Source organism: Salvelinus fontinalis, chromosome 9 (assembly GCF_029448725.1).
Source record: "Salvelinus fontinalis isolate EN_2023a chromosome 9, ASM2944872v1, whole genome shotgun sequence".
Classification (NCBI taxonomy): Eukaryota; Metazoa; Chordata; class Actinopteri; order Salmoniformes; family Salmonidae; genus Salvelinus; species Salvelinus fontinalis.
Genome location: NC_074673.1, coordinates 59873746 through 59887618, shown reverse-complemented (window position 1 = coordinate 59887618; position 13873 = coordinate 59873746). Strand labels below are relative to the sequence as shown.

General features: G+C 42.8%; 1 protein-coding gene across 7 annotated transcripts in view; it reads right to left on the bottom strand.

The window, feature by feature from the left end:
- si:ch211-272n13.3 (ankyrin repeat domain-containing protein 26) overlaps positions 1-13873 on the bottom strand; it is a 101297-nt gene that overhangs the window by 38103 nt on the left and 49321 nt on the right. For 6 of the 7 annotated variants that reach the window (XM_055934968.1, XM_055934972.1, XM_055934971.1 and 3 more), the window contains 9 exons: positions 9089-9235; positions 6913-7696; positions 4633-4817; positions 3687-3839; positions 2867-3042; positions 1606-1699; positions 1166-1192; positions 529-606; positions 127-261 (listed from right to left, as the gene is read on the bottom strand). In XM_055934968.1, the coding sequence (XP_055790943.1) occupies positions 127-261; positions 529-606; positions 1166-1192; positions 1606-1699; positions 2867-3042; positions 3687-3839; positions 4633-4817; positions 6913-7696; positions 9089-9235 (1779 nt within the window). The remainder of the gene's footprint in view (positions 1-126; positions 262-528; positions 607-1165; positions 1193-1605; positions 1700-2866; positions 3043-3686; positions 3840-4632; positions 4818-6912; positions 7697-9088; positions 9236-13873) is intronic. The other variant, XM_055934969.1, reaches the window with a different exon arrangement.

The window sequence follows — 13873 nt, the reverse complement described above, 5'->3', positions numbered from 1 at the left end:
AGAGATGCTGGGGATTGTTTCTGAACAGGGCCTTGGTTTAAGGCAGTGCTTTTTATGTTCACAAGTGAGGTGTTAATGGCCAGCTGTGCGTTTGTGTGTGTGCCAGTGGTCGTCTTGATTGGTCACCTGGCTGCTGAGCTCTCCTTTCTCCTTCTCCAGCTCAGCCAGACGCAGACCCAGCTTGGAGCGGCTCTTCAGCTCCTCCTCCCACAGCGCATGGGAGTCCTGGGCGTTATGGGACAGCATGCTTTGCTTCTGCACCTGAAGGCAGAGGGGTAGGCTTACGCTACTAATGTAGAGCCGAATGTTAGTGGTCCATATCAAGACTACAAACGAAAACCCTTTGCCCGTCTCTGAATTTGTGAAGCTAAACACGTAAAGATATATTGTGGGGCACCTGGCCTATTGTGTTAATCTTTTTACAGCGTTGACATATTAGCGCAAATGACAGCGAGATGTGGTATGTGGAAGCATCTTTAGAAGATGGAGACACAACACAAATTTCAACTGAGGAAGTAATCAACCAACCTCCTGACTGAGCTGGTCCTCCAGGGTCATCTTGCTGCACTGCAGGCCAGTCACCAAGTCCTCCAGACGGTTCCTGACCTGAGGGTTGAAGAGTAGAAGAGTGATACAACATGTGGACAAGAGATGTGGCTCCTGATCCAAATAGGATAGGATCAACTTAATTTTCCCAGGGGAAGAATCAATCCCGAAAAGACAGAAGAGGGGATAAAATTTTAAAAAATAAATAAAAAATAAAAATAAAATGTAAAAAAACTATTCAATCCAAAGCATGTAACACCATGCAGCTCTAGATAGAAACAAAAAATAGTTCCCAAACCACACACCAAGATGATATACCGGTATAGGGAGAAAGAAAGAGATCAAAAGACCTCTGACTTGCAAAGAGACCACCACCAATCAAAAACAACCCAACACAACCAGAAGAAGACATTGATAAAAAAACAACTCATTCAAGCAATGTCTTTGAATTTCTGGTGTAGAAATATTGTGCCCAAAAGGCCGACCAAATCTAAAAGCAGTGGCTAAAGTGTAGGGAGTCCTGATCATTCATTTATTTTTTCTTTTGAGGGGATCTTCCTTCAGAGAAGAAAATCAAACGCAAAGAAACGTATACAGCTACTATGTCTGAAATACCAACCCCTCCTCCTGCTGCAGAGTCAGATGGCTGTGAAGAGATTGAATACCTTTAAAGTCAATATTCATTTAATTACAACTCATTTACTCTTATATCTCCTGTAAAACAGTAACTTGTCTACTGTAAATTATAATTTCATGACATAGCATTTGTTAAAGACCACAAAAAGACAGCCAGGGCTTATGAAGATTAAAAATCAGCACTAAAGTATAGTTCTGCAAAGTTACTCAATGTTTATTTACCTTGAAAAGTAGTCTCCCCTTGTCCATAGACTACTTTCAAGATAAGTAAACAATATGAATAGATAAATTCTCTGAAATATCCCTTTAACATGGCACATATCTAAACATGGTGCTTTTTCCCAGCCCTATGGATGGAAACCAAAGACAATATGGAAAACTGACTGGGGGATGAAAATGTTTGGATGCAGAGACTAGACTCACCATGGCAGAGTCTTGGACTCCTTTCTGCAGTGCCTCGATCTTGTTGGTCTGCTGCTTTGCTGCTGCCTCCAGCCTGGCATTCTCAATCTCCAATCTGCAGTCACACAACATTAATAATACAGTCACAACGTTCACATTCCTATAGTATGTAGTTATATTCAGAAACAGTTTTATAACAGTTTGTTTCCCCCCCAAAAAACGACAGATTAAATTTCATTCAACCCTAAATTGGTGACTGAGTTTGTGTGCGTGCGCTGTGTGTGAGAGTACAGTCGTGGCCAAAAGTTTTGAGAATGACACAAATATTAATCTCCACAAAGTCAGCTGCTTCATTGTCTTTAGATATTTTTGTCAGATGTTACTATGGAATACTGAAGTATAATTACAAGCATCTAATAAGTGTCAAAGGATGTTATTGACAATTACATGAAGTTGATGCAAAGAGTCAATATTTGCAGTGTTGACCCTTCTTTTTCAAGACCTCTGCAATCTGCCCTGGCATGCTGTCAATTAACTTCTGGGCCACATACTGACTGATGGCAGCCCATTCTTGCATAATCAATTCTTGGAGTTTGTCAGAATTCGTGGGTTTAGTTTGTCTACCCGCCTCTTGAGGATTGACCACAAGTTCTCAATGGGATTAAGGTCTGGGGAGTTTCCTAGCCAATGACCCAAAATATCAATGTTTTGTTCCCCGAGCCACTTAGTTATCACTTTTGCCTTAGGGCAAGGTGCTCCATCATGCTGGAAAAGGAATTGTTCATTACCAAACTGTTCCTGGATGGTTGGGAGAAGTTGCTCTCAGAGGATGTGTTGGTACCATTCGTTATTCATGGCTGTGTTCTTAGGCAAAATTGTGAGTGAGCCCACTCCCTTGGCTGAGAAGCAACCCCACACATGAATGGTCTCGGGATGCTACACACTTTCCCCTGCTGTCGTTGATATCCCCATATAGTTTTGTACTCCATATGTTGCATTAGGTATTGTATAATGTTTTTTGGGTGATTCAGTTCCTTTGCTTGGCAAAGAGGGACTTTGCAATTAATTGCAATTCATCTGATCACTCTTCATAACATTCTGGATTATATGCAAATTGCCATCACACAAACTGAGGCAGCAGATTTTGTGAAAATTAATATTTGTGTCATTCTCAAAACTTTTGTCCACGACTGTACTTTTGTGTTTGCTTGTGTGTGTAAGTACAAGCGTGCCTGTGTACCTGCATGCTGTTGTGTGTGTGCGTGTGCATGCACGTGTGTACCTCTGCACTGCCTCCTCCAGCTGTTTAATGGTGGTGTCTGAGCCTGCAAAGGCAGACAGCACCTCCTGCAGTTTCTGAGAGGCGGCGACCACCTCTCGCTCCTTCTCATCCAGACTGCTCTTCAGAGCATTGATGCGCCGCTCTGCCTGAACGTACTGGTCCTCGCTCTCCTCCAGCTGTGAGGTAGCAAGTTCACACAGAGTTAACGTGAATCCCTATTCTACTTGACAGACAATGACATTTGTTCTCCACAATATATTGCTATCTGAACATTCAGATAGAATAGGGAATCATGCTATTATATCTGTCATATCTATTCTATACAATACTTTTCCATCGGAACATTCTGTAGTGTCGCACCCTCCTGAACAGGCCCGAGATCAAGTGGTCATACGACCATCTCAATCTCAGGTCACTAGCATCACTGTGAACATCTGTTAACCTATACATTGAACCATAGTTCTTACCGTAACCCTAACCCGGCCAGTAGCCAGCCGTATACAAAAAAATCCAACTTCACTAGTGAGCTGTCAAATTAAAGACAGGTTAAACAGCTTGATTGATGCCACAGTATCCACTACCAGCCAGTCTACATTGGAGACTGTAGATACCATAAACTGCCACAGGGAGGCACTGTCTTACTCCTACCAATAGGTCTCCTTTAGAAATATAATTTCTAGAATTGAACTTGAATGGGGATGTCCGTTCTAGTAAGTCTGGTCCTACAATGCTTCCAACCTTCTCCGGGGTGACGTTTCCCCAGATCTAGGATCATATTCCCGTCACCGGATCATAACCTGAACCATTTGCATCCGCCCACCTTCCCCTTAAGGCGGTCCATGTCCTTGAGCAGTCGTGCCTTCTCCTCCTCCAGGTCATTGCGGTAGCGTGTGTTCACCTCCAGGGAAGCCTCGCTCATTGACAGCTTCTTCAGTGAGTCGGCGAGTTCTTGCTGCAGCTGCCTCAAACCAGTCTGTGGGCCATGAAAAAGTAAAAGCAAAATAACGTTTTTTTTGTTAAACAGAGAGAGACTGAACTTTTCCGGGCTGGTAGAGAGAGAGAGCGCGGGGGGGGGTGATTAGGACAAGCTAATCCTCTTATGTAGTATAAAAAAGGAGGATGGGAAGCGCCACAAAACTACATGAGTAGATCATGAGAAGCGTAGGTTGGAGGTGCTCTTTGACTTGCGGCTATTGGTGGCTAAAGTTAGCTTCTGTTTGAAGTGGATGTTATAGAGGTGACGTGATTACTTATTCTACATGCCTGAGGCATGTTTGCTCTACATGAAATAGTTATATCTGTACATTCCACAGCGTAGTGCCCTACTGAAAGCTATCCTGTTCTCTATCCTGGGCCCTGTTCAAATTCTTTCAAGCTGCATCCTTCCTCCCTTTTTTGAAGTAGTCACTGATTCAAAATGACTGAACAGGTGAAAACCATGTGTTTGGAGGCCTTGCATTCACCAATCTAATATCTAATCAGTGATTACTTCAATGAAGGAAGGATGCATTTTTTAGGGCTCTACATCAAAGCGTCTTTCTGTGATTCCTTGAAACTTATCTCCTTGCCTCCTTCTCAACCGTATTGTAGGAGGAATGTCTGAGGTCCCTCCCCTTAATCTTCTCCAATACCTTTTTGATGTGAGGAGAGAGAATGTGAGGAACCCAGGAAAGACGAAGTGAGAAAGAGCCTTTGTTCTACATTATATATTTAAACTGTTCCACAACGTTGTGCCTTGCTGAATGCACCCCACCCCTATATCACACCTCTCTGTCGTTCTTCTCCTCCTCCAGCTTGTAGACCTGGTCACGGAGGTCGGCAGCCTTGGTGGCCAGCTCCTTGCTCCTCTCCTCTACCAGCTGCACACGCTCCTCCCCGTCCGAGCGCAGCTTAGCCAGCAGGTCGCCAAAGCGCTCCTGGGCGTCCGTCACCGCCTTCTCCTTCACCATCCCTTTGAATTTAATAAACTGTATTATTCCCATGGCACTCATCGTAAGAGTAGGGGTGTTTACACTGGTGCCCTGGCTAAATTCCCAACCCAACCTGGCTTCATTTTTATCAATGCCACCTTATCATCCCCCTCATTCCTAATTGGCATATACCTCTTCACCATGCTAGCTGTGTGGTGAGTGTTCTGACACAAATGGTTGCCATGTGGGTGCCACATATTGGTGGTGGACGAGGCAAGTTAATCCCTTGCTATGTCAATCATTTTGAGCATCTAGGTGGAAAAGCGCTTGATCGATTTAATTATTATTATTGTAAATCCCCAACTGGGAACATGGATGTGTCACCAGCATGACAAAGTGAAGACATATTTTTTTTTTTAAATCTTTGCAAATTTATTGAAAATGAAATACAGAAATATCTAATTTACAGAAGTGTTCTCACCCGAGTCAACACTTTGTAGAAGCACCTTTGGCAGAGATTACATCTGAGTCTTTCTGGGTAAGTCTCTAAGAGTTTTCCAAACCTGGATTGTGTCAAATATATCATTGCTAGACAACCATTTCCAGGTCTTGCCATAGATTGTTCAAGTAGATTTAAGTCAAAACTGTAACTTGGCCACTCAGGAACATTCACTGTCTTCTTGGTAAGCAGCTTAGATTTCGCCTTGTGTTTTAGGTTATTGCCACCACTATGCTTGAAAATATGGAGAGTGGTAACCAGTATTGGATTTGCCCCAAACATAAGACTTTGTATTCAGGACAAAAAGTGAATGGCTTTGCCACATATTTTTTGCAGTATTACTTTTAGTGCAAACAGGAAGCATGTTTTGGAATATTTGTATTCTGTACAGACTTCCTTCTTTTCAATCTGTCAATTAGGTTGGTATTGTGGCATAACTACAATGTTGTTGATCCATCCTCAGTTCTCTCCTATCACAGCCATTAAACTCGAACTGTTTTAAAGTCAATCCGTGAGCGGTTTCCTTCCTCTCTGGCAACTGAGTTAGGAAGGACACCTGTATCTTTGTAATGACTGGGTGTATTGATACACCATCCAAAATGTAATTAACTTCACCATGCTCAAAGGGATAGTCAATGTCTGCATTTTTATATTTACCCATCTAACAATAGGTGCCCTTTGTGAGGCATTACAAAACCTCCCTGGCCTTTGTGGTTGAATCTGTGTTTGAAATTCACTGCTCGACTGAGGGACCTTGTAGATAATTGTATGTGTGGGATACAGAGATGAGGTAGTCGTTAAACAATGATGCTAAAATCCATGCAACTTATTATGTGACTTGTTAAGCACATTTTAACTCCTGAACTTATTTAGGCTTGTCATAACAAAGAGGTTGAATACTTGACTCACAGCATTTCAGTTTTTCATTCGTAAACATTTTGAAGAACATAATTCCACTTTGACATTACAGGTATTGTGTGTAGGACAGTGACACAAAATCTAAATTTAATTCATTTTAAATTCAGGCTGTAACAACAAAATGTGTAAAAGTCAAGGGGTGTGAATAGTTTCTCAAGGCACTTAGTGTCAGAAAACTTTGCACTGACGGCTGATTAAACAAGTACAACACATGATGTAGCCAATAGATTCAATAGGATAAACTTCAAGCAAATTAAATTAAATAGAATAAGCTAGATCAATGCATTAGAAAATCATCAGGGATCTCAGCTCATATAAAGTAACCAGTACCGATGCAAAGTGCAGGTACATAATTGTGGCACCACCTGGATAATATGCATTGAAAAGCAAGGGAACTGTACAATACAATATCAACACATTAAATATCAACACATTCTTCCCAGTCAGTGGTGTCATGTCAGCTAAAGCTAGGGGTTGGCAGAATGATGTCTGGACCTCTGTCTCCTGCCAGCACACATCAAGACACAGGCTGAGGCAGGCAAGAGAGATCAGGGAGTTTTTCTATAATGGACTACTGGAATAATTATTGAGGTCTATTCAAAAGTGTTGGTCTTAAGCTAGGGGATGGTGAATTCAATTGCTTGCCACTCCTAAAAGACACGGTCCACCTTTGGATACACCTAAAATACATTGGTTAAAAACTCTGCAATTGCATGCACCTTTGTTCTGGGCCTCCTCCAGCTGTTGCCTCAGCAGCATGGCCTCGCTCTGTGCCGCCGCCAGCCTCTCCTGCAGCGTCTCCTGCCGGGCGCACACTCTCCCAGCCTGCTCCCTCTCCGTCTGTAGAGCTGCCTCAAGCTCCTTCACTCGCCCCCCTATTTGCTCCTTGTCCCTCTGCAGCGTGGCGACCACATGCTCCATCTCGGCAAGCGACATTGTGACACGGTGCACCTCATTTTCGAGGCCGTTTGCACGTGACTCTGCCTTAGCGAGTTTCTGCGACAGCCCGCCCACCGCCTCGCGGTTGTTCGCCGCCTCGCCAGTAAGCTTGTCCTGGGCACGCTGGTGCCCCTCGCGCTCGCGACGAAGAGCCCTTTCGGCGTCAGCACGTGCCACCTGGCACCTCTCTACCTCCTGAAGAGCGCCAGTCAGCCGCGTCCTCGCTGACTCACCTTCGGCTTCCAGCTGCTCCCTCGCCTGGCGCTCGTGCTCCAGCCGTGTGGAAGCCACAGCCAGCTCGGCCTTGACGGTGGTCACCTGGCTGGTGTACTGGTAGACTGTCTGGGCCAGCGCCTCCTCGTTGAGTTTGAGGTCGCGCCGGGCGTCCTCGAGGCGCTCCCTCAACGCCTCGCTCTCCTCGGAGAAGCGGGACTCCTCCTGGCGACTGTGGGAGCAGGAGCGCTCCAGCTCAGCTCTCAGGGAGCTCAGCTCGTCCTGGAGCACAGAGCTCTGCTGCAGCAGCCCCCTCTCTCGGTCGGTGGCCTCCGTCAACTGGGACAGGGCCTGACATGTGAGAACAGCAGCAGAGGTCACACAGCACACTCAACATCACTTTCAATGGCGAACATGAATAAAGACGGCAGAATTCAGTTATGACATCATTGTTTTAGCACCATCCACAGAGTTTTTAAAACTAAAGCACATATGGTTTAATGTGCCAATAAAATAATCTCCATCTACTTTAGTTTCATTTAATTGCTGTCATCTTGAAACTAAAATTGGGATCATGTAAACTCTGCTAATGACCATACAAAAAAAAAAGTGTAACGGAGAGTACAAGTGTAACGGATGTACAATACTGAGAACTTAGCAAAATTGCATGGGGCCGCCATCTTTATGCACCTCTGCTATTAGAGCCGGACCGGAATCTATGCTTCGAGATCGTTTTGATCATTGCCGCTGAGAATAACATCGACGTACACTACCGTTGAAAATTTTGGGGTCACTTAGAAATGTCCTTGTTTTTGAAAGAAAAGCAAATTTTTTGTCCATTAAAATAACATGTAGACATTGTTAATGTTGTATAATGACTATTGCGAACAACGCAGTTTCAGATTTACTTTAAGACAAAGTTTAATTCATTCAGCCAGTGTGCTTGTGTTTTATCTAACACTTCCACATACTTCTAATCCACTGCCATAGATGGGCACATTTTTAAGTTCTACCTAAAAAGGTAATCTAAACTAAAGTGTTTTGTATTAACTTTCGTATTTTTGATGGTTATCATGTAAATGTTCTTAAATAATGTTCATTTGAATATGTAGTTAAGGGCCCAGTGCAGTCAGAATAAATGTTTTGCTCTGTATTGTGTCATATTGTACAAAAGCTGATAACACAAAAAAAGTGTAATTTTTTTTTATATATCAGTGTTATTTCCTGATAGTTGCTGGTTGAAAATACAATCTACACAGGACCTTCTAATCAGCAGGTCTGCATGGGTGGCAGTTTCAGCTTTCAATGGTGACATCACCATGCAGTAAATTGGGCTCCTGGGTGACGCAGCGGTTTAAGGCACTGCATCTCAGTGCTAGAGGCGTCACTACAGACCCTGGTTCGATTCCAGGCTGTATCACAACCGGCCGTGATTGGGAGTCCTATAGGGCGGCGCACAAATGGCCCAGCGTCGTCCGGGTTAGGGTTTGGTCGGGGTAAATAAGAATTTGTTCTTAAGTGACTTGCCGAGTTAAATAAAGGTTAAATAAAATAAATTACAACTGGTTAATAGACTAACACCAAAGAGAGATCCCCCCAGTCCGACCCTGGGTTTATAAGCGCGGGTATTGACTCTGCCGCTCGAGCATGCTTTTGAGGCACAGTCGATAGCGCGCTGGACTTCGGGCTAGAAGGTCAAGGGTTCGAGGCCTGCTCCCTGCCCGTTTGATTACAGTATGTTACCTCGTTGCTCTTACTGATGGTCCTCCTGTTCTCCTCCTCGATCTCCTGCTGCTTGCGGAGGTGATTGTTGAGGAGGGTCTCCGACAAAGCTCGGGCAACTCGCTCCTGGGTCAGCAGCCTCTGGGTCTCGCTGTGGTCGTCCTCCGACTAGCGGATGACACAAACACACAGGCTGCATTCATACTCATTCACGTCACAAATGCTGTGTGCTCAATAACAGACTATTAAAGAGACGATATGGAGAAAGGTGTATTGATGTGGTTCTGAGTGATTGTTTACAACACTCTTTTATGACACCTGTAGTGTGTGTGGCAATGGCGTAATAACATAAACTCGCTAAATATGATTGATGGTCATCTTTGCTCGCTGTAACCAACAAAGTGGTAACAGGAGTGGAAATCGTGTTTTTTTTATGTGAATGTTGGAGTTTATGGAAGTGGAATGGATGTTATCAAGCCACCAGAGGCATGATAATGGGAATATGGACACTAATTGGAAAACATTTCGGCAGAGGTTTTCGCTGAATATGTCTGCCATCGGAGTTACAAGCGGGCCCAAAAGCAATCAATATATTCAATAACTTCACGTTTGCAAATGAGGATAAAGAGGAGCTCGCGGAGGTACTGGATCAGTTTGATGCACATTGTTCACCTAAGAAGAACAATGCATATGCAATACATATGAACGTTGTGTTTCGCTGTCGTATACAACAGCACGGGGAAAAGTTTGACATGGTTCTAACAGATTTGAAATTAAAAGCACAGATGTGTCATTTTGTAGACCTAACCTCATCTATGTTTCGAGATCAGATTGCGTTTTATATAAATGACTCCAGAGTTAGAGAAAGATTGCTGCGGGATGGTAAGTTACATTTGGACAGTGCAGTAAAAATATGTCAGGCAAATGAGCTGGCACAAACACATATTAAAACCTTTAGCACCACACCAGCAAACACTGCTATCGAGGTAGAAAGCGGAGCAGTGGATTTTGTAGACAAGGACACAAGGGGGCACAATGAGCAAAGGAGACACAAGCAATATGACTTTGACCAAAGAAGTCACAAGCAATATGATTGTAATAGGTGTGGCACCAGGCCAAGAAGTGCAAGGGGATGTAATTTTGGAAAAATGTGTTTTGCATAGGACAAGTATGGGAAACAAAATGTTCATACCATTGAAATGGAGAAGAATGAACAAAGTGATTTGTTTGTGGGCACTGTGGATTGCATGGAGGATGTGCAAGAACCATCACAGGTCCATACTGTAGCTAGTGACCACTTGGTTGTACCACTCGTGGTCAATAGTACAATTTTGACCTTAAAGCTGGATGAAGGGGCTAAAGCCAACCTGATCGATGAGGGAGTTTCATGAGCTTAAGCGCAAACCAGCCATCATGCAAAAGGCTGTCTCTCTCAAAGCGTACAATGGCCAAGCAATTGAGACTAAAGGTTTGTGTCGGCTAACTGTAAAGAGGGAAAACAAGAAGCCACACACTTATGTTTGTGATTGTACCAGAGGGGCATTATTCTCTTTTGGGGGATAAAGCATGTGGGTCGTTGGGAATGGTTAAGCGAGTGTACACCATTAATGAATGACTGGCTGCACAGTGTTCAACAGGTGACAAATAATCAAAATGGTGAGGAGATTGCGCAAATATATTCTGATGTGTTCACAGGATTTGGAGCAATGCCTCTCATTTACTCTATTACTCTCACAGAGAACGCCAAGCCAGTGATTCATGCACCACGGAGAGTTCCGGTGCCACTACGGAAGGTTTTAAAGATGGAGATCGGAAGAATAGTGAAACTCAATGTGCTCGTGAAAACAGAGGAGCCAACAGACTGGGTCAATTCCATGGCGTGTGTTCGGGAAAGGAAAGGAGATCTGAGAGTCTGTATGGACCCCAAGGACCTTAATAAATGTATCAAAAAGGAGCATTTTCAGATTCCTAAGAGGGAGGGCATAGTGTGTGAAATGGCTGGTGCACACTATTTCTGAAAATTGGATGCTTCAAATTAGAGGTTGAGCGATTAATCGGAATGGCCGATTAATTAGGGCCGATTTCAAGTTTTCATAACAATCGATAATCGTCCTTTTTGGACGCCGATTATGGCCGATTACATTGCACTCCACGAGGAGACTGTGTGGCAGGCTGACTACCTGTTACGTGAGTGCAGCAAGGAGCCACGGTAAGGTGCTAGCTAGCATTAAACGTATCTTATAAAAAACAATCAATCTTAACATAATCCCTAGTTAACTACACATGGTTGATGATATTACTAGTTTAACTAGCTTGTCTTGCGTTGCAAATAATCAGTGCGGTGCCTGTTAATGTATCATTGAATCACAGCCTATTTCGCCAAACGGGTTATTTAACAAGCGCATTCGTGAAACAAAGCACTGTCGTTGCTGCAACGTGTAACTAACCATAAACATCAACGCCTTTCTTAAAATCAATACACAAGTATATATTTTTAAACCTGCATATTTAGTTAATATTGCCTGCTAACATGAATTTCTTTTAACTAGGGAAATTGTGTCACTTCTGTTGCATTTGTGCAAGCAGAGTCAGGGTATATGCAGCAGTTTGGGCCGCCTGGCTCGTTGCGAACTGTATGAAGACAATTTATTCCTAACAAAGAACGTCATTAATTTGCCAGAATTGTACATAATTATGACATAACATTGAATGTTGTACAATGTAACAGCAATATTTAGACTTAGGGATGTCACCCGTTAGATAAAATACGGAACGGTTCCGTATTTCACTGAAAGAATAAAACGCTTTGTTTTCAAAATGATAGTTTCCGGATTTGACCATATTAATGACCTAAGGCTCGTATTTCTGTGTGTTATTATAATTAAGTCTATGATTTGATATTTGATAGAGCAGTCTGACTGAGCGGTGGTAGGCAGGAGCTCGCTCGTAAGCATTCATTCAAACAGCACTTTCCTGCATTTGCCAGCAGCTCTTCGCTGTGCTTCAAGCATTGCACTGTTTATGACTTCAAGCCTATCAACTCCCGAGATTAGGCTGGCAATACTAAAGTACCTATTAAAACATCCAATAGTCAAAGGTATATGAAATACAAATGGTAGAGAGAGAAATAGTCCTATAATAACTACAACCTAAAACTTCTTACCTGGGAATATTGAAGACTCATTTTAAAAGGAATCACCAGCTTTCATAAGTTCTTAGCAAGGAACTTAAACGTTAGCTTTTTTACATGGCAAATATTGCACTTTTACTTTCTTCTCCAACACTGTGTTTTTGCATTATTTAAACCAAATCATTATTTATTTGAGACTAAATTGATTTTATTGATGTATTATATTAAATTAAAATAAAAGTGTTCATTCAGTATTGTTGTAATTGTCATTATTACAAATATATATATTTGTAATAATGACAACCATTTATTTTTTATTATTATTATTTTTTAAATCGGCCGATTAATCGGAATCGGCGTTTTTTGGTTCTCCAATAATCGGTATCGGCGTTGAAAAATGATAATTGGTCGACTTCTAATTCAAATGGATTCTGACAGGTGAGGTTGGATGCAGCCAGCACCAAACTGGGTACAGTCAACACTCCCTTTGGAAGATATTCCTTTAAGAGGTTACCCTTAGGCATTAGTTCTTCACCTGAACAATTTCACAAGGCCATGAAAAGTGTCATTGAGAGGTTAGAGGGAGTTTGAGTGTAGGTGGATGATTTTGTGGTTTTGAGGTCCACTACTCAGGATCACAATAAGCAGCAGAAAAATACTCCGCAGAGGGTTCAGAAGCATGGTTTGAAGCTAAAATCGGGTTAAATGTCAGTTCTGTATGGAAATCATATTTATTGGGGACAAGCTGTCCTCGGACGGTGTGCAGCCTGATCATGCAAAGGTCGAAGTTGTGAGGGAGATGGCAAATACCACCGACAGGAAAGGCATTCCAGCAGGTATATTTCACTGGTCACCCCCAAAGCCAATTCCTCCTTTGTCCGCCTTTCCTTCCAGTTCTCTGCTGCCAATGACTGGAACGAATTGCAAAAATCACTAAAGCTGGAGACTCATATCTCGCTCACTAACTTTAAGCACCAGCTGTCAGAGCAGCTGACAGATGACTGTACCTGTACATAGCCCATCTGTAAATAGCCCATCCAACTACCTCATCCCCATACTGTTATTATATATTTTTTGCTCCTTCGCACCCCAGTATCTCTACTTCCACATTCATCTTCTGCACATCTATCACTCCAGTGTTTAATTGTTAAATTGTAATTATTTTGGCACTATGGCCTATTGCCTTACCTCCCTAATCTTACTACATTTGCACACACTGTATATAGATTTTTCTATTATTATTGACTGTAAGTTTGTTTGTGTGTAACTCTGTTGTTGTTTTACTCGCACTGCTTTGCTTTATCTTGGCCAGGTCGCAGTTGTAAATGAGAACTTGTTCTCAACTGGCCTACCTGGTTAATTAAAGGTGAACAAAATAAATTTATTCAGTGTCTTTTAGGTATGGTAAATTATTTTGGGAAGTTGTACCAAACCTGTCAGCTAAAACAGTTTACTTTAAGGTGCTCCTTCATGACAAGACGGAGTTCTCGTGGAACAGAGAACATGAAAGAGTGGAATGATGTAAAGAACATTTTGGCTAAAGAGCCAGTGCTAACATTTTTCGAAGCTAATAAGCCTACTAAGGTGTCGACGGACGCCTCCAAAGATGGCATAGGAGCAGTGCTGCTTCAGGAGCATCAAGGTATGTGGAAGCCTGTGGCTTATGGGGCCTGTTC